The sequence below is a fragment of the Mchenga conophoros genome, linkage group LG1 (genome assembly GCF_057382185.1).
Source record: "Mchenga conophoros isolate Kocher_MC1m ecotype Shallow Benthic linkage group LG1, M_conophoros_male_GT1.1, whole genome shotgun sequence".
Classification (NCBI taxonomy): domain Eukaryota; kingdom Metazoa; phylum Chordata; class Actinopteri; order Cichliformes; family Cichlidae; genus Mchenga; species Mchenga conophoros.
In genome coordinates, this window is record NC_140526.1 from 22,799,511 (window position 1) to 22,819,608 (window position 20,098).

The 20,098-nt window shown below is 39.8% G+C and overlaps 2 protein-coding genes across 5 annotated transcripts in view; one reads left to right on the forward strand and one right to left on the reverse strand.

Annotated features, from left to right (window-relative positions):
• apba2b (amyloid beta (A4) precursor protein-binding, family A, member 2b) overlaps window positions 1-12,889 on the forward strand; it is an 86,676-nt gene extending 73,787 nt beyond the window's left edge. For all 4 annotated transcript variants that reach the window (XM_085270237.1, XM_085270263.1, XM_085270246.1 and 1 more), the window contains 6 exons: window positions 3,954-4,139; window positions 5,220-5,399; window positions 8,810-9,022; window positions 9,161-9,280; window positions 9,437-9,577; window positions 11,557-12,889. In XM_085270237.1, coding sequence (XP_085126363.1) covers window positions 3,954-4,139; window positions 5,220-5,399; window positions 8,810-9,022; window positions 9,161-9,280; window positions 9,437-9,577; window positions 11,557-11,628 — 912 coding nt within the window. In that variant the 3' untranslated portion in view covers window positions 11,629-12,889. The remainder of the gene's footprint in view (window positions 1-3,953; window positions 4,140-5,219; window positions 5,400-8,809; window positions 9,023-9,160; window positions 9,281-9,436; window positions 9,578-11,556) is intronic.
• A 3,029-nt stretch (window positions 12,890-15,918) lies between these two features.
• On the reverse strand, window positions 15,919-19,228 carry sord (sorbitol dehydrogenase). Its single transcript, XM_085270313.1, has 9 exons — window positions 19,032-19,228; window positions 18,901-18,934; window positions 18,433-18,597; window positions 18,048-18,207; window positions 17,822-17,940; window positions 17,413-17,478; window positions 17,139-17,317; window positions 16,539-16,660; window positions 15,919-16,394 (listed from the first exon to the last, which is right to left on the reverse strand). The coding sequence occupies exons 1-9, from the start codon at window positions 19,083-19,085 to the stop codon at window positions 16,229-16,231; spliced, it is 1,065 nt and encodes a 354-aa protein (XP_085126439.1). The 5' UTR covers window positions 19,086-19,228; the 3' UTR covers window positions 15,919-16,228.
• Between the last annotated feature and the right edge of the window lie 870 nt (window positions 19,229-20,098).

A 20,098-nucleotide genomic window follows, 5' to 3' on the forward strand; every position in this document is an offset into this window, starting at 1 on the left:
AAATTCACATGAAGTTCAGACCTGGAATGCTCAGAGAAATTGCAATAAACACAAGAGTAACATGTTAAGGACCCTAAAAGCCTGAGATAGCAAGTGAAATGTTAAAGTTCATAGCAGTAAAATTAGAAAAAGACTGAACAAATATAGGTTATTTGGAAGGGTTGCTAGCAGAAAGCAACTTCTCTCTAAAAACAACATGGCAGCACAACGTAGGGTTGCAAAGTTGTATCTGAACAAATCACAAGTCCTCTAGAACAATTTCCTGTGAATAGACAGCACCAAAACTGAGACGTTTGGTCATAATGCACAGCACCGCATTTGGTGATAACCTATAATAGCAGGTCAGCATAAGCACGTCATATCAACGGTCAAGCACAGTGGTGAATGGGTGATGATTCGAGCTTGTTTTGCAGCCAAACAACCTCCTGAACCTTCAACCATCAACTGCCGTGTATTATAAAGTATTCTAGAGTCAAATGTGAGGCCGTCTGTCCAACAGCTACAGCTTGGCCTAAACTGGGTTGTGCAACAGGACAATGACCCCAAGCACAGCAGCAAATCTACAACAGCATTGCTTGGAAAAAAAAAAGAAGAATCAAGTTGTCAAAGTCCAGACCTCAACTTGATTGAAATGCTGTGATGGGACCTTAAGAGAGCTTTCCATGAACAATACCCACAAACCTCACGCAACAGAAACAAAATTATAAAAGAAAGGGACAAAATTCCTCCACATTGATGTGAGAGACTGATAATGTCATACAGAAAACAAATACTTGAGATTATTGCTACTACAGCTAAAGCAAATAAGTCATGTCATACTACCCCTCCAGTTTTTTGGTGGAGGGTACAAAAAACATTTTTTGCAGGACTGTATATATTTCAAAAGTATTTTTCTTTTCTGTGGAACACAGAAAATTTCATTTTCACCATCCATGAAGAAGAAGCTCTTATCCTCATACATTTAAGCTCTGAGGCCTCTGCACTTGAAAGCCTCACAGATGGTGAAGCAGCTCTTTATCCTTTTCCGATCATAGCCCTTCTTTCTCAGTTTTGATTCTTCTGACCTTTTCCTCTTTGGCTGTTTCTCCGCCATCTCACCTTCTTGACAATGTGATTATGTTCAGCTGTCCCTCTTGTTCTGCTCCTTTCCCCCATCCTGTCTCCCTCTGTCTTGTTTACAAGCACAAACATGCCCAGTTGTTAGTTGTGTTTTGTCCATAACTGACATTTAGTAGATAAGTGTATTAAATCAGGAAGAGTTATTCCACCTCCAACCTTCAAAAATGCCTAAAGTTATAATATAGACTAAATTTTCTTAAATCATCAATCCCTCTGAAACTGGACAAAAAGTCAAAAATTCACCTGGAAGTCTGATTTTATCTGTCGTATTTCTCCACGTTCAAGTTTTTACATGAAACCCCGTCTCTGCACGCTTACAGAAACTTGCCCTTTAGCTTTACAGCAAGCTGTGTTGTGAAGCAGCCACACTAGTCTTCACAGGAGGTGTAGTGCTTTGATGGAAGCGCTACACTTCCGAGAGATTTGCTGTGCTACAGATCATGAATAGAGCCTTGTGCTCACAGTAACAGTTAAATGTATATGCGATAGATGATTCATTGGCAGTGTTTCAGGCTTAGCTGCTGCCTGGCCATCTGAGCAGTGTCAGAATTGAGTGTGTTTGTGCGTGCGTGTGTGTGTGTGTGTGTGTGTGGGCAGCCGCCTGGCAGAAAATAACGTGCTGCAATGCGGTCTCTATCTTCCTCTCATTTTTCCATCTGGTTGCCACTGGTCCCAGATTTTAAATAAAAGCCTTTTTGTACACATAAAAGCTCGATGTAGCTTACATGGGGTTCCTGACATTGATTCATAATAAGAACAACTCCAAAGGTGAGCTGGAACAACAGCATTTATTAGGCTGATGTAATAAAAGTCAGCTCATAGTTAATGACATTAAGTAACTGAAATTAAATTTAGCATCTTACCTTAAAACGTCAATGAACAAATGCATGCTCCTCTCAACAAATCCACAGGTTCATGTCTAGAGTCCAGCTTTTCCTCATACATTATAACCCAAGACAATTATTAGGCTGTCTTAACAAACAATCTTTTTTTAATTAATACGAATGCTCTTAGTTTTTCGTGCACCTATTCATTGCTCTTAGATGAAAATCTACTCAGTATTTGCTGGGTTGTCATTGAGCTATAATCAGATTATACAGCAGGCTTGAATTCAGTCAAAAGTAGGCATGTTTGTTCTCTGTCAGCGATACTTTCATCTCACTTCTCACCCCGAAATGAATGCTGCAGTTTTGATAATGAGAGGAAACAAATATGCTGCTCAGTGGTTCTTTAATTTTCAAATATTATAATAATCAAAGGAAACCAGCTGCTGTCAGAAACAGGATAATTAGTAGTAACTGTTACTGCTTTTCAAATGCATTAGTAGGAAACAGCTCATTTCCGTAAAGCTTTTTGTCAGTTAAAATGTGTGAATACGAAGACGTTTTCCACTTTTTGTGGGGTTCCTGCATGGATTCATTGTACATGGGTTGTGTATTTTCTCTTTAGGTTTGTTGTTTAGTGCAACTAGTTTTAAAAACAGTAGTTGGGGAGGATTAATTTCATATTGCGTGGGCATTGTGTTGAGACTGGATGGACTCTAGCTCCTCTGCAAATCAGAATTAGACGAGTGGTTAATAAAATAGATTGCTTGATGAATAGATGGCATTGTGTCAGTATGGCAGTGAAAACAGTATTATCAACTATTAAATATTGACACTGTGAGTGTGACATAGCAAGTCTGTGATTGACCCCAAGGGGGGATTCTTTTCCTATACAGGCAGGCTGGGTAAGTACCAAATTAATATTTACCCATACTCACTAATATCAGGTAATTCCAGGTTTTGATCAGCACCATGGACAGCAGCCACAGTCGGCGGTCACATTTATAGACTCATTTATCTAACTCAAACTGTCTTCGACTAGTCTACCACAAGCCCGAAATAGGTTTGACTTTGCTAAAGTATTATGAAGACAATTGTAATGTATATAAGCATGGAACAATAATAGTGGTAACAATGCTTTACGCTCAGCAAGTCTTTGACAATGCCACGTAAATCGAAAGTCCTAGCAGTATACTCACTGTGCCCTCTTCTCTGCTTTCTCGTTTCAGCACAAACTTTTTTTTTTTTGCTGTGCTGACAAACTGCTCTGTAAGATAAAAAAATTAATTGTTGCGTAGTTGATGTCAACAATTTCACGGGCATATAAGTAGTATACATCCCAGCATGTCCCAAGTTTTCAGAAAAGGCCCTTATTTTTAAGTCTGAGGAGTATAAAAGCATTAAAAAAATATATCTGCAGCCTAAATTCAGCTCATAAGGAAAAATATACCTTATAAATAAAGCTACGCTTTGACACACATGATCAAACCGTGACTTAGACATTTGGTGGATCACTTATAATCTGTCCAATGTTAGTTAAAGGCAGCAATGTCATTAGCAAAAGGCGAAACAAACCAGAGACACCTAACTTTCTGCAACTAGAGAAGCCCCCTGCTGACCTTTGGAAAAAATGCAAGTTCACTTTTCAGACCCAGAGGCAACGTTCCTCCTTTTTCAAACAGTCTTTTTAGATATTAATATTAAAAAGGAAAAGTCCACAAATTCAGAATCATTTCTGCTTTCATACTGCTACTGCATGCAGTCATAACAACCATAGCAAAGGATAGATAGATAGGTAGATAACTCTCAGTACAACAACAAAAGTGGCATTCATGCTGAGCAGGTAGTGTTAAACCAACAGCAGCAAGAAAGTGACAAAAAAGAAACCAAAAAATTGCTGTTATACATGTATCATTACAGCCTTGCCTATGTTAGCTTATAAACTCAGAAACAGAACAACAGAATGCAGAGCATAATTAAAACATGTGATTTTGGTTGACATCCCAACAGGAAACGATGATGGACAACGCACTCCGCACTATATCCTACATTGCCGACATTGGGAACATTGTTGTCCTGATGGCAAGACGCCGGATGCCACGCACAGCCTCACAGGACTGCATTGAAACTACACCCGGAGCGCCCGAGGCAAAGAAGCAGTACAAAATGATATGCCACGTCTTTGAGTCTGAGGATGTAAGCAGCTCTTAAAGAGTTTTCCGAATGACAAACCCACTGTGCCTCTATGTGTTTATGGGAGAATCGTCTCCAGAGAGTGGGTACACAGATGACAGATGTTATTTTTTTTGTCATTATGTAAGAGTTCTCATTTGGCAGATCCTTTAACATCTAAAGATAGTGAAGATGACACTTGCGATTGCCTTTCAAGTGCTATGTGAGTGTCAGAAAATATTTCAGCTTCCCACTTCTCGCTGCTTTTTAACTTCCACAGTTTGACTCCGACGCACAGTTTTCTTGCGTTTTTTCCCCTGAATTGAGTGTTGTTAAATTATCTCAAATGCTGTCGCTAATATAAAGAAGTTCTAGAAACGTTTTTTGGAGCACCCTGCAGTAATCACTTAGGGCAGCCCAGTGATGTGAAATGATGTAAATTGGCTGGGCACTTTTGATTTTGATTTGCTTTCCTCGTTGAAGCAGATTCAGCAGGAGCTGGCAACATGAACAATGTTGCGCAGAGGAGCCAGCGACTCACTTTCTGTGCCAGTCAGTATAAAGGCTGGGCTCCAATCTGCAGCCTCCTCATCTAATTTTGCTGCCAGGCTTTAAAGGCCGCCCAGAGTTATAATGGAACCATTCAGCCGCTCATCCATCAGCTTATAAACAGTTTGTGTTATTGTGGTTCCACTGGCTGTATGTGGTGATTCCTGTCTTTTCTTCTTCTTCTTCTTCTTTTTTATTTTTTATTGTTGTACATAACTAGTTCATGGTGGGACTTGGAGCCATTACTGTCTGCAAAGAGGGATTTATATGCAAGTATAGATTTCAATTAAACAGAGGAAGTATGGTTATATCATTCAAATGTATTGCTGTCTGTTGGCTTCATTAACCTCGATTTCACCTGAATGAGAGAGCAGGAAACAGGAAAGTGTGTCTTTTTTCTTAGTGGCGAAATATAGCTTATGACAGAGAAACTCAGTAGAAACTTAAACACCTTTATATTTATTCCACTACTGGTTGATGCCCTTAGCTCCCTGTGTTGTTATTTATATGCTGCTGGGTTTGCTTTTGTTTACAGCCTGACATTTCTGTCTGCAGGCCCAGCTTATTGCTCAGTCCATCGGCCAGGCTTTCAGCGTAGCTTACCAGGAGTTTCTGAGAGCCAATGGCATTAACCCCGAGGACCTGAGTCAGAAGGAGTACAGTGACATCATCAACACCCAGGAAATGTACAATGATGACCTCATCCACTTCTCCAACTCTGAAAACTGCAAAGAGGTGGGTATACCTCAGAAGGAAGAACTGGGAATAAACAGTGAAAGACTTTGCATGTGGGACGAATCACACTGGCGCTGCAGGGCTATTAGAGAAATGTACTACTATAGTTGCTGTTAGCTAATTAGATTAAGAGGCAGATGGTACAGTAAAATCTACTCCAACAGTGTCAGATCTAGCTTATTTTCACTGTTGCATTTTTGCTTTAGCTAATGCCGTGCCCTGAAAACATTGCTGGAGGCTTTTGGTGAATTACAAACTGTGAAACGTTTACTGGTTTATGAGCACAGAGGCTGCAGGGGCACCATCACACAGCTGCTGTATTAGGGGCACATGAGTAATTTACAGTAATGAGGAACCTGGGCTTTCTTGAAGTAGTAAAGTTTTCCCACCTTACTAACTGTTCGAAGAATAAAGTCATGTCTTGAGGCTTGGTGTGTAGATGAGTAGTATCAGCTGGTCTGAAACAGGAAAACGTATCCGGCATTATGACAGTACTGGAGGATGAGCAAAAGCTGAATCTGAAAAGGTCTGTAAAGTCAAACATGGATGCGATAAATCAATACAGATAAATTATTGGTAGTTCTTTGTTGTTTAAATACATTTTACAACCAAAGTAAATTTGGTTGTAAAATGTTGTTCCTCCTAGCAACCTTTCCAACAAGCCAAACCTTTTCAGTCTTTTTTTTTGTACTTGCAAAGCAGGTGTTTTTCATACATTGCTATTTGAGACAACCAGTACAAACAGTGCTGACTTGTTTGCTAAAGACAATTCTGTTCTTTGTCAATACATCAAAAAGTTCAAGAATACACTGGCCAGTCACGTTTATATCCATGTCTGTCCAGGCTTGGCCTTTGACCCTTTGGATCTAAAATGTACCACTTTATGATGTTATCCTACTATAAGTTTGTTTTGGAAGAATTAGTGTAAGATTTATTGAGTTCAACATTTAGCACTGTTCAGTTCGCTGTTGAGTCCAAGTGAGCAAATCTGCCAGATTTAAAGAAATTCTCAGCAGTTGGCTCAGATGCATTAAAAAAAGACAGAAAAAGATCAGGGAGATTGTGTTACTGGAGGCATGTAATCCATTATGTACTCCAAATGCAATGATAGGACTTCTTTTGGCATTTTTTAGTATTGTTATTAAGGCTCAGAGGAAATAGGAAGACCACACAGTAATGGAGAAAACACAATGTCCTTAATTAAATTAGGCTACAAAGTGTCTGCAATGTGGTGAGTGTGTGTAGAGGCAAGAAAGAAAGAAAGAAAGAAAGAAAGAAAGAAAGAAAGAAAGAAAGAAAGAAAGAAACTTAACCTCCTAGGACCTGGTGTCCACATATGTGGGTTGTCTAGACCAAAATACTAAATTTTATTCTACAAGGGCCTGATATCCACTTACGAGGACATTACACTGCCGCTGTTCTATCGGAATTTAAAGCGAATGTCCTCATATGTGGATCTCATTTTTCTCAGAAACAAAAATCAGGTAAAAAAAAAATCACATAATTCTTTGTTTTTACATTCATCAGGTCCCAATCATCCCAAATAGCAAACAGAAATTAAAAATGCATGCCATGGAAGAGTTCGGGTCTTAGGAGGTTAAATGACAGGCAAACAAAACCCAAACCAGCCATGACCCCTGCCTGCTGGAGAGAAGCAAGAGACATGTTTAGCACTAAACCCTTTTAAAAAACAAGTTCTAAGCGGGGCCAGACACTTACCTCCTATAAAAAAAATTTAAAAAAACAGAAAGATGAAGGAAACAAGGGAGACACAAAGTAGTAGAGAGGTCATCACATGCATCCATCGTGTCAAATGCTGTTATTAATCTCCACTGTTAGCAAATGTGCTTTAATGAGTATCTCATGCAAAACAAAACATGCAGATAAAATATGCAGATAGAAAAGTAAAATGTCATGTGAACTAGGGCTGCCACAAACGATTATTTTGATAGTCGACTAGTCACCGATTATTTTTGCGATTAGTCGACTAATCAGATCATCATCCATTGGACATAAGACATACAGCTTATTGCACCAGCAGCATCTGCTCTTATATAACTATCATTAGCTTACAGCTTGAAGTGTTTAAGGTCTGTGCTAACTAAAAATAAAGACAAGATGATAGTTTATTAAATTTTAATGAATTTTGGAGATTGTCTCAGTGGAGTTTGATAAACTCAGCCGTCTGTTCCTTGCTATCTAAACTATAACAGGACATTGGAGTAAATTCTACCATTTCACACTTCTGTTTAATCAGTTTTCTGTTTGACATTAATTCAGCTGTGTAAAACTTTAATCTCAGCCAAACCGATTTACTCAGGAACAAATAAAACACTGAAAAAAGCCAAACAATAACATTTTTAAGTTATCTAAGTGACTTAATATCATGTTTAACCTGAGTAGTGAAAGACGGCGCTGGGTTTGAAAACAATTTGCCGGGAGTCCGGTGTTCTCACGGGCTCTAGTGAGCCTTGAACCCCAGCTAGCTATCGAGCTGGTGGGTAACAGACGTCTCCGAAAACGTCGCCGCACTTTTACAAATATGTGGTGTCTTGATAAACCGAACACATATTTGAAGTGTACACAGCTACATTCTCGCCTGAAAATATGTTAAAAGTTTATTTTGTAACCTAGAAAGAGAAATAAAAGTAATATTAGAACTAAGTAGCTGCTGCCATTGTTAGAAACTGAATTGGGCTGAGCTGTGCTATGAATTCTGGGATAGGTTGGGCCATACACCCGACCTATCCTTCAAATCTGGGGAAAAGTAGGACGCATTTGTCGGCTGCATTTGCAGAAGTCTTCGAATTTGGAAAGCCTTCGTCGCGTCGCTGCAACGTAACCGGCCTTCAAATGTGGCCGCAGCTACGATACCGGACACTGCTCCTTCTTCTTCGGGGTTTAACGGCAGCTGGCATCCTTGTACATGCAGTGCTGCCATCTTCTGTTTCAGTCCGTTATTACACTCTTAAATCCTACTACTTACGTCTTTCAGGATCTTACAAGGCTTTAAACGACGCGTCGACTATTAAATTTGTCGTCGACGATTTTGGTAGTCGACTAATCGTGGCAGCCCTAATGTGAACTAATCCAGACATTAAGGTAAGAAACCTTGGACCAGTAGTCCTCACTGATTTTCAACATTAGCTGTAGCGGTCTAATCTGACCAGAGATTTGAATCTATTTCTGTATAAGCAGTAATCTGTAATCCATGTTAAGAGACTGTACAGTCTCACTGTTGTAAGTATAAAATAAAGTATACATTAATCTATATGAAGGATATTAAAAACCCCACCATTGTGGGTCATGTGTTTTCAAATACAGTTGGACAGTTTCTGTTCATCATTAAGGTTTTGGGTTTTTTTAAATGACAAACAGACTCCATCCCCTGCTTACTTCTGTCTCCACAGCTGCAGCTGGAGAAGAGTAAAGGGGAGATCCTGGGTGTGGTGATTGTGGAGTCTGGCTGGGGCTCCATCCTGCCCACAGTTATTTTAGCCAACATGATGAACGGCGGCCCAGCAGCTCGCTCTGGCAAGCTCAGCATCGGAGACCAAATCATGTCCATCAACAACACCAGCCTAGTGGGGCTGCCGCTCGCCACCTGTCAGGGAATCATTAAGGTACCGAGACACTGAAGAAGTGGATGGAAGAGGCAGCTGAAGTCATGAAATACACCCTAACTTGTTATTTTCAAAATTCAACTACATAATTTCTGTGAAAAAACCTCTTATGTTTGTGTGTTCTTCTCTGTGTCAAAGGGCTTAAAGAACCAGGTCCAGGTGAAAATGAACATTGTCAGCTGCCCTCCTGTTACTACAGTCCTCATTAAGAGACCAGATCTAAAGTATCAGCTGGGCTTCAGTGTTCAGAATGGCATTGTATGTATAATTTCATAGAGCTGTAAGTGGGTGGCTCTGATACTATTAGTTATTAGTTATTATTAGTTAATTAGTTAAATGATCAGGGGGTAGAATGAAATACCTTTATAATGAGCTAATTTTCTTCTTTGTTGTTGTTGTTTGTCTTTCCTCCAGATATGCAGTCTGATGCGAGGAGGCATTGCTGAGCGAGGTGGGGTCCGGGTAGGTCACAGGATCATAGAGATCAATGGTCAGAGTGTGGTGGCCACAGCACACGAGAAGATTGTCCAGGCTCTCTCGAACTCTGTTGGCGAGGTGAAACTGATGCACACAAACATTTCACAAAAGAACATCTACAAAGAAAGCCATAATTTTCAGACACAAACATTTGCAAATCCAGTGCAAATACTGTGATGGTTTCAGTACAACCACCGTTTTTTTACTTTTGGCTGAATATAAATGATGGATTTCGTTATTGTGGCTTCACACACTCGTTGTCTGAAACCAGACATCACGAGCTGGGAGTGGATCAGACTGACAGTCACTTACAGGGTACTGCTGTATCTAGTTTATTATAGATGGGAGCATAATTTACCACATAAAAATCACATGAAATAAAGTTGTTAAGACTATAAACTCATCAGGATTAAATTCAGTACAGTTTAAAATGTTTAAAAGGTTGTTTTCTCATAGGGATGAGTCACCTGTTATTGGCCATCAAAGGAAATAACTGCTGATGGTGCAAAGTAGGTGAATCCTGAATTAAATGCTTCCCCTCTTTGAGACCAAGTATTGAAGCAGTTAACAATAAGAACAAATGTATGCTGATTGACATATGACAGTCGGGTTACAGAGGCAACCAGAGCCTGGAATGGTTGCTAGCCACCGACTATCAGCTACAAAGTGATGTGTGATGAATGTCTTCCTGTGTGAACGCTCCTTTATACACTGGTTTCACCATCCTGCATCCATCTATGCTGTCATGGTTACTAAATTGAATCATCTGTAAAAAGCAGGCATGTCAACTCAAATTACATAATGGGCCACATGCTTGATCTTAACTGGGTCACACTAGTGAAATTCTCCTTTCTGTCAGTGAAAAGTAGTTTAATTACACATTTAATCCTTGAGATATCTTAATATAACAAAATCAAGCGTGAATTTAACATTAGGTCTCGGTTTTTCTGCATGATATAGAAATCCTGCTGTAGAATGAAAGAAATCTGTCAGCATGACTCTTTGAGTTTAAATTATAAGAAAAAGAAATTGTTGAATTAGAGAAAAGGTTCTGGTGGCTCATTGACTGTCCAGAAATTTGCTTTTTTTACTATGTACTTGTAGTGAAAAACTACAAACTTTTCTGTCATTTAATTATTTATCTGTTGCCTAATTGGTTGGTGAAGCCATCGGTTCTTAAAATATGGGTAAAAGTCATGCACATTCCCAGCACCATCCACTGGGTCAGATTGGAATTGTTGCCAGGCTGACTCTGGCACCTGGGCTTTATGTTTGGCACATCTGCTGTGAAGAAAAGAACTTTTCCATGTGTCTTTAACCCTTTAGACCTCTACATCATCACTGTGGTTTTTCTGACCAGAATAAACAAACTGTGAGCGATAAATTGCACAAAAATGCCGTATATAGCAAAAATGATACAAATGAAAATGCATATATGCTAATTTATATTTAATTTATCTTTCAGAATTTGTCAGAAGGTTCAATAAACTGTCCAGTTTCAAAACTTTACAATTTGCTGACAATTATTTCATGGTTCAGGCTTTACAGGGTTAATTTTGACAGATGACATACTTTTAACAGACAGCCTGCAGTGTAAGCAAACAGTGCGGTTGGTGTAATTCTTACATTGGTAGGAAAAATCGTAAACACGGAGTAACCTTGGATGAGTGAAGTGTAAGAGCAGAACTAGATCACTGTCAGAGCCAAATAAGTCACACTGCTTAAAAAAAATACCCAACTCAAATACACGGTAGATGGAAGTGTCGGTTCACTTATTCACTACTTAGTGTTCAGGCACTTCGATGTGGGAGACCATAAATTGTGTTAGTACAGTACAGTAAAATATTCTGCTCAGATCATTACTTTTATACAGTTGAGAACCCTTTAAATTGTCTATATCTTTTTAAACTGTGTCCTTATTGCCTGGTGACATTTTTGTCCATCGATTTCATTTGAATTTTATGTTGTATTTACAAGAAGAAAAAAACCGTCTTATTCTTCAGTTTTCAGCTGATGGTCTATTTCACAGAACCCCTGGTGTTTTCTCTCTCCGTCAGATTCACATGAAGACCATGCCGGCAGCCATGTTCAGGCTTCTAACGGGACAGGAGACCCCCATGTACATATAAAGAACAGCCAAGAACCGCCCCACGGGACAGGCAGTCAGCTGCGGTGGGTTATCATACAAACAAACCTGACTGGTTACGGGGTGGAGGATTACTCCTCCCTGTCCTTTCAATTCTCTCTTCTTTTTCTTTTCTTCGTCTTTGGGCTGATGACTCCAACTCCTCATCATCTCTCTAGTCTGTGCTTAACATGCAACAGCCATTATATTGATACTGGATGCCTAATCCACTCGACCAGCTGAAGAGACAGAGTGTATGTGTTTGTGTGTGGATGTGCGTGGATACTGTTTGCTATTTATTTGTCCTGTCTGTGTGGACTTACCGAACGAATACGTCACAGTTTATTTTTTTATATTCATGTAATGCAATATGATACTTCTACTCTACTTTCTTGTATATTTCCATTTTCATTTCTGTTAATTTATTCCCATGTAAATACATATTTTGCTAATATTGTGAGTGCGGACGGGGGGGCAGCGCTGTATTGTAAATATTTACTGAATCTTGCCATCGAACTGAGGCCATGATGATGGCAAAGACACAACTTAATGCCGGATATCATCAAAAGGGGAACGAGTTACGTGTCTGAAATGTTGGGTTTAGATGTGCTAAGTGAATAAAATAACGTACACGTGACTCAAGCCAATTCTTGGAGCAGGGGTGTACGGGAGAAACGCCATATCCTTTTACTTTACGACATTTTAAGGCAATACACGAGTTCAACTTCTGAATGGCAAGTCTTTTCTAAATCAAACACTCACATTTAAATAATATTAACATGCATCAGTTATGCTTTGGATATCAAGTCACAGGTATGAAAAGTTTCTTTTGTGTGCTTCTCTTCTGTGTGTTCATCTCTAGTGTTCTGACTGAAACTCATGCATACTTTGAGTGGACTGTGAATGTAACTTTGTTGTGTGAGCTGTCTCATTGCCATACGCAGTATTAGAATGTCTGTACATAAATAAAAAACTTGTCTAGTATTGTGCTCATGTTAAAAAATAAAATAACAAAAAAAAAAAAAACCTCACAGGTTTAAGTCACCGCAAACGTCCTCCCAGCTATATGTTGCCCTTCATTCTTGAGAGGGAAAGAGAGAACTGTGAATCACACACTGTGACAGACGACAAAAAGCCTTACTGGGGAGTAATGGCTTTCCAATGCATTGTAGTAAATTTTAACCGTAAGAACATTATCTGTGTGCATGCCTCGTAAAGTAGAATCATGTCATTGTGACTGGATAATAAAATATGAGCTAAACCTGGCTGTGATTTATTTTTTTAAACTGCAAATGCTTTAAATTACTCCACAAAGACTTAACTGCCTGAAATCTTCATGATTCTTCATGAAGGTTCAACGAGGAACTGCAAACAATCCTTAGAGATTTTGGTCTATGTTGACTTGATAGTATCACAGTTGCTGCTGCAGATTTGTGAATCTCCCAATGCACCACATCCTAAAGGTGCTCTGCTGGACTGGGATACGGGGGGGGGGTGTGAAAAAGTATTTGCCCCCTTTATGATTACCTATTTTTTTTCCTACTTCAATGTTTCAGATCATCAAACAAATTTAAACATTGGACAAAGATAACACAAGAAAATAGAAAATGCAGTTTCTAAGTATAGGTGTTTATTATTAAGGAGGGGAAAACAATCCAAACCTACATGGCCCTGTATGTAAAAAGTGGTTGCCCCACCCGCTCCATTATAACATAAATTAACTGTGGTATATCACATCTTTGGAACGCTGAGTTCAACTCCTCTAGTCACACCCAAGCCTGATTACTGCCACACCTGTTCTCAATCAAGAATTAATAGGATCTGCCAGACATAATGGAGTATCCAAGGAAATTCAGGAACAAATGAGAAACAAAGTCACTGAGATCTCTCAAGTCTGGAAAAGGTTATAAAATCATTTCTAAAGCTGTGGGACTCCAGCAAACCACAGTGAGAGCCATTATCCACAAGTGGCGAAAACATGGAACACTGGTGGACCTTCCCAGGAGTGGCCAGCTGACCAAAATTACCCTATTCTTCCAAGAGGTCACAAAAGACCCCAGAACAACATCCAAAGAACTGCAGGCCTCACTTGCTTCAGTTAAAGTCAATGTTCAGGACTCCACCATAAGTAAGAGACTGGGCAAAAATGGCCTGCATGGCAGACTCAAGACTAAAACCACTGCTGAGCAAAAGGAACATTTTTGCCAGGAAACATTTTTATTATCCCCAAGACTTCTGAGAAAATATTCTGTGGACTGACAAGACCAAAGTTGAACTTTTGGGATGGTGTGTGTCCGATTACATGTGGTATAAAAGTAACACAGCCTTTCAGAAAAAGCATATCATACCAACAGTAAAATATGATAGTTTGATGGTCTGGGGCTGTTTTGCTGTCTCAGAACCTGGAAGACTTGTGTAGTAAATGGAAGCATGAATTCTGCTGTCTGCCAAAACAGCCTGAAGGAGAATATCTGGCAGTCTGTTCATGACCTCAAGCTGAAGTGCGCTTGGGTTGTGCAGCAGGACAATGATCACAAATACACCAGTAAGTCTACCTCTGAATGACTTAAGAAAAACAAAACGAAGACTTTGGAGTGGCCTGGTCAAAGTCCTGACCTCATCTGATTGAGATGCTGTGGTATAACCTTAATAAGGTGGTTCATGCTCAAAAACCCTCCAATGTGGCTTGGAAAGAAAGCAACTGGACTTGAAGACGTTTCACCTCTCATCCAAGAGGCTTCTTCAGTTCTAAAATCAGTGGTGGAGTTTTATCTGGGACTTTCAATCATTTAGTTTTAGAACTGGAGAAGCTTCCTGGATCATTAAAATAAAATAAATCAGGCTAAATTGAAGTGTTTATGATGCAAGTTGAAATTTTGATTGGCTGCTTTAGTCAGAAGTAAAAACAACTTAATATCTCTGGTAAAAGAATTGTTACTGATACAGCACATTTCACACACACACAGACACACAAAGATGACACTCAGGGGCAACTCAAGGTTCAGCATCTTGCCAAAAGATACTTGGGTACATGGTCTGTAGAACCCGGGGAATGCTCTACCGACCTACTGAACAGTAGATGACCCGTTCTACCACAGCCATCACATGAGATGATTACTACGACTAAATAATTAAATTACTATAGACACTTCAGGTAAGACTGATTCTGATTTGATTAGCATCTCTCAATTGAGCAGTGAACAGTAAAACATCTCTTGCGGTTATATATTATGCAGTGTGAAATTTCAATGCAGCTGTTTTGACTCATCAAAAACTACAGAGGAGGCCATTCAGCAGGGATACAGGATACCCAAGCATTATCCAAACAGAAAAGAGGGAGCCTTAATTATCAGTTTTACTTGTGTTTTTCAAGGTGCACAGGATTATAATTCAGCCTGTGTGTGATGAAAGGCACTTGCTATGTGACAGTTTCATAATAGGTATTCATTCGAAAGCAAGGCTGCAGTGTTTTCTTCTTTTGATTGCCTAAAACTGTCAGTGTAGAAAATACATTAAAAAGCAGCTTTGCAAAGGCATTTCTTTCAATGGTCTCTCGTGCACATAGAATTAGTCTCAGATTGAGACCAAGCATTAAACATAAAAAAAAAAAAAAAAAATGGTTTACCATCAAATATCAGAGCCATGATAGAGGTGACCAATTATCTGTTATAACCTGCTCATTTACAGCCATGCAAAAGAGGAATATTGTATGGCATGATGTAGGATGCTTACTTGCTTCTCAACAAATACTTTACTGAACATCGTTTCCTATTATTTAATCACATGCATGTTTTTGCACAAGGCAGCTTTGTGTAATTATAAGTGTTCCGAGTACTCATCACCTTAATGGGGGACAGGAGTTTATAAGTATATGAAGTCAGTATTATTGCTTCAGGGGAACAGTGTGCTATAAAACTCAGCTAGTTTGTCCATACTGTGCATGACTCATTCTGGTGGCACTAGTCTCCAAACAACCCACTGCATGAAGAAAAGAGCAGCTCCAGAGGAGAAAGAACTGTGCGGCTGCTCCAGATTTTGATAAACACTTTGTAGCATAGTATTTCAAGAGTGAACTCCATTTGGCAGGTTTCTTTGATCAGTTCCAGTTTTCTGCACAGCTGAGTACATTGATTTCCTGCACACCCACTATAAAAAACAGCACACCACAATTAACAGGTTGTAAGCTCCAGTACGATTTACATCAATTCAACTTTGAAGTTCTTATGCCCCCTAGTGTTGACATTTGTAAATGCAGAACCTACAAATGTACTCCACTTTAGAAATACAAACTTCAATAATTCAAGATTTGTTTTTATTGTTACAATATTTAAATTAATCCTTAACTTACAGATACCAGAAACTTGCACATTACATACAGTCATACAAGTATTATGTTTTAGTATTAGAATCAATAGGCACTATGAAATCCTTTAATCGTACCATTTAATAATTCTAATTACATGTGTTTCCTGCAAGCAGTGCAGCAGTCACTTCTTTCACAGTGTGGTCAAGTTGAGGGATTGTTTTGAACTAGCTCTGTTATCTTTGTTCAGGTCAATGTCCAGTTTGTGCTAGTCATGCAGAGCCGCTGTCAGTTGATCCGTTCAGGGGTTTTGGTCATTTTTGTCACACTTCAACATAACCTTTATTCCAAGACCCTGACGTGTGGTCTCAAAGGCTTGGACTGCCTGCTCCAGAGGGAAACGATGGGTCACAAGGGGCTTGACATTCACTTTACCTGACGCCAACATGGCAATCGCCATTGGCCAGCTGCAACACAAACAGTTGTTTAAGTGCAATAATTACTTTAACTTAGCCCAAAGACAATGGTCCATATATTACTGCTTTTAAAATTGATGGAACCTAACTGTTAGCATCTGCTTGTAGAAAAAATGTATATGGGCGTTAGCTTACGTATTGCAGTAGCGGAAAACTCCTCTGATGTCTACTTCTCTTACAGCGGCATTGATCAGAGGAACTGTAGCCAGCTCTGAGCCAAGACCCACCAGCACCACGACACCTCCTGAACGGGTTGCCTGATAAAGGGGAAGAAAAAACAAAACAAAACAATGTGATTATTTTATGAGTCGGCAGAGACTGAACCCTGTTTATGTTGGGACAGATACAGATAAGATGGTGTCCCGTTTTAGTTGGTGCCGTTTTTACCATTTCGCAGTGTTTAACCTTGCATCATATCTCATGAGCTCATCAGCTATTATGCAACTAAAAACTTTTGCCAACAACTATAGCAAGCAAAAGGACATGTCACTGCTGAGTTGAAGTACAAAAGCTGCATGAAACTTTGAAATATTAAACTAAATTAAAGAACTATACTTCATGTGTGAAGAAATGAACTTTAGATCCCACCACTGATGGCAGGCAAGAGAACTTCAAGTTTCGACATCTCATGCAATAATGTAATGCAGATTTTAAATTCTTACTCTCTCATCTATTACTTGCATGGAACCGTTCCAGAAATGTGACTACAACTTTTGACTTTACTGGGCCACATACATAGATGGCAGTTTGGATGCAGCTCTCAACACCAGTGCATTCAATGGTAATGTGAGGCTGCGCCCCCAACATTTCCTCCACACTCTTTGCCAGCTGCTGGGCTCCATCTCCTCTCCTCACAGTCAGCAGGAAGTCTGCACCCAGGTCTTTGGCCATCAGCAGACGCTCCTCAGACAGATCTGAACACAGCAAAGGATGGTAACCAGAGTTAAACTGAATTATGAGAATGAATACTTCTGTTAAGATAAGTGCTTAAAATGACAAATTGCGTTACCAGATATGATGACCTGCGAGGCCCCCATTGCCTTGGCTGCAAGCAGACAGACCAACCCGATAGGTCCTGTGTAAAGAGGAGAAGCATGCACAAATACTCCAAGTGAACATGTGTTACACAAACGTACATTTAAAAAGAAAGTTCAAGACTGCATCACATATTACTGACAACAGAGTGCTTAAATGAACTTGTTTCCAGAGGGGAAAAAAAGTTAAACATTGAGATTTACCTGCATGCATCCCCACATCACTCTAGTTTTGTGGAGTCAGTAGGACTCACGTTTTAGTTTACACCCACCGTGTGCCAAAGGGATTCCCTACTTGCATGAGCATCTTACTCAAATACCCTAGTTCTCATCTTGTTTATGGAATATTACTAGCAGTTTCGATGACTTTTGTCTAATTTTTACCTGCACCACAGACGAACACAGTGCTACCAAGGGTCACTCCAGCTCTTCGGCAGGCATGGATTCCCACAGACAAAGGCTCAATGAGCGCTCCCTCCTCAAATGTGACATTATCAGGCAACCTGAACAGTTTTTGAAGAGGGAAACAAGGAAAGAATTTATGCATGTTAGCCAACAGACAGATGAGGCAGCTTCGCGATTGATGGCAATCTTGGAAAAACACCGGTACTTGTAACAGAAGTTGGCACTGTGCGTGTAATAGCGACAGAGGTTTCCATCGTCAGGGGGTGTGGCACAGAAGAAGATAGTGGGAGATAAATTATAGCGTCCAGTTTTGAAGAACTCGTCCATCTCACGGGGCACACCAGGCTCAATAGCCACTCTGTCACCTAGAGAAAATAAAAGTAAAAATTAAAGCAGATGGTCTCATCTGCGCAACTATCACCACATGCGGAGTGAAAACTAGCATAAGGTAAAAGGATTCCATAGCTTGAACCTCAATCTAAATTCAATTTGTGTGATGGGTAAATTTAGAATAAGTTTCTTCAGTTCAAACTTTAGGAGACACTGGCTTTGGTGCACAGCTCAGAGTTACATACTATATTTGCACTTACCCACTTTAAGGTGCTTGACCTCTGAGCCAACCTTCGCCACTCTCCCCGAGGCCTCGTGCCCCAGCACCATGGGTTTTTTGAGCACAAAGTCCCCTATCCGGCCATTCTGCCAATAGTGCACATCCGAACCACAGATTCCCACAGAGTGCATCTGCAGCAAAACCTCTGAGTGCAAAAGGCAAACCAGGAACGCAGTTAGGACACAGCTGCACTCCCAGACTGGTCTGAGTAGAGATCATGCAATTTTCTACATTTTAAGCTGCTTGCTTCAACACCATACTAATGAAAAAAAGCAATGCCCATGTGTTTTAAGTCAAAAGCTAAGAAATGAATGGCATAATTAAAATATAATGACCAATAACTCTATTCATTGAAAAAGCATTTAACATAGCAATAACAGCTTGTTTGGGTTTGTTTGCTCTTTGATGACGTATATAATATAAGTTGCACTTGAGTGCAGTACTATACCATTAGGTCCTGGTTCCGGAATAGGGCGAGTTTCCTGTCACAAACGACGAAAATGCAAAAAAGTTGCAGTCAATTGAGGTCGCACAGCGTGTATGAACGTGAATATGTAACGTTACAGCACAGTTTCATACCAGCCGCAGGTCTTCTTTAGCGTGCAGCACCAGGGACAGATTGTCTTGCGCCATGACAGAGAGAAATGCTGGGCTTACAACGACGTGAAGTCAACAGAAAGCACGGCAAAGTGCAAACAGACAGACCGGCCAGACCGTGTCGAGTTCCCCTCAGCTTCAAAGTACTCAAAGCAATGGCAGGGCACTCCTTCCTAAACAAACCCCGTGATTGGCTTAAAACGCTGCGGAGCAGTCCACTTTGTAGGGGTGGACGCTGCGACGCAAAAACATAAAACTGCACAAGTGTGACACCAAAACTATTCTTTGCCCCTCGAGTAAAGATATAAACTATATTTTTATTAATCGCAAATTGATATTAAATCTTCATCATTGATATGGAGCGATTTAATAAGCAAAATTGTTTTTAAATTGCCGTGGTGCTACTTGAGTCAAATAAGAGCGTCCATTTGAAAAGGGGAGGGAGTAAAAAGGTAAAACTGACTGGATCGTTAACCAACCCGCGGTACAGAGGTCAGGTAGTAACTAAAGTTTAGATCAGATTTACTTATTTTAGGGCGATAATGAATAATTATATGTATATTAATTCCGCCTAAACAGACACTAAATCAAGAGGTGATAAGAGGAGGTAATGCTCAGAAAATGTGAAAAAACAAACAAACAACTGGCTCCACGGGTGGGACGCGAGCACTGTGCAGTATAAATAAAAGTAAAAGCAATTCATTTTCAAATAAAAGAGAAAAGAGTCTATCTATTTTAGCTTAAGAGTAGGTTGCATAAAATTATATACGGCTATGTCATTATCAGGAAAACACAGCACAATGTGACGAGGTAAAGAAGTTCTGATGTAATGGAGTCAGAAACGCTTCTTGCAATGTAGCAACCCTTGTGGATATGGGAGCAGGCATTAAGTTTAAGTGCTTTATTGCATATTGTGTTTTTAAGATAAACAGGAAATATAAATAGAATCTGGAGATGAAACGTGAAATCCAGTAGTTGGTTGTGTAAGTGTACAAATTCTTTGTGGGATGGGAATCTGCAGTGCTTTCCAGCAGGCTTGGAGGCTAGTA

Coding starts and splice junctions, on each gene's coding strand:
- sord (XM_085270313.1), bottom strand. CDS start 19,085: ATGGCGCAAGACAATCTGTCCCTGGTGCTGCACGCTAAAGAAGACCTG. Junction 18,598..18,900: donor TCCGGAACCAGGACCTAATG/GTATAGTACTGC, acceptor TTTTGCACTCAG/AGGTTTTGCTGCAGATGCAC. Junction 16,395..16,538: donor GTTTTCCGCTACTGCAATAC/GTAAGCTAACGC, acceptor TTTGTGTTGCAG/CTGGCCAATGGCGATTGCCA.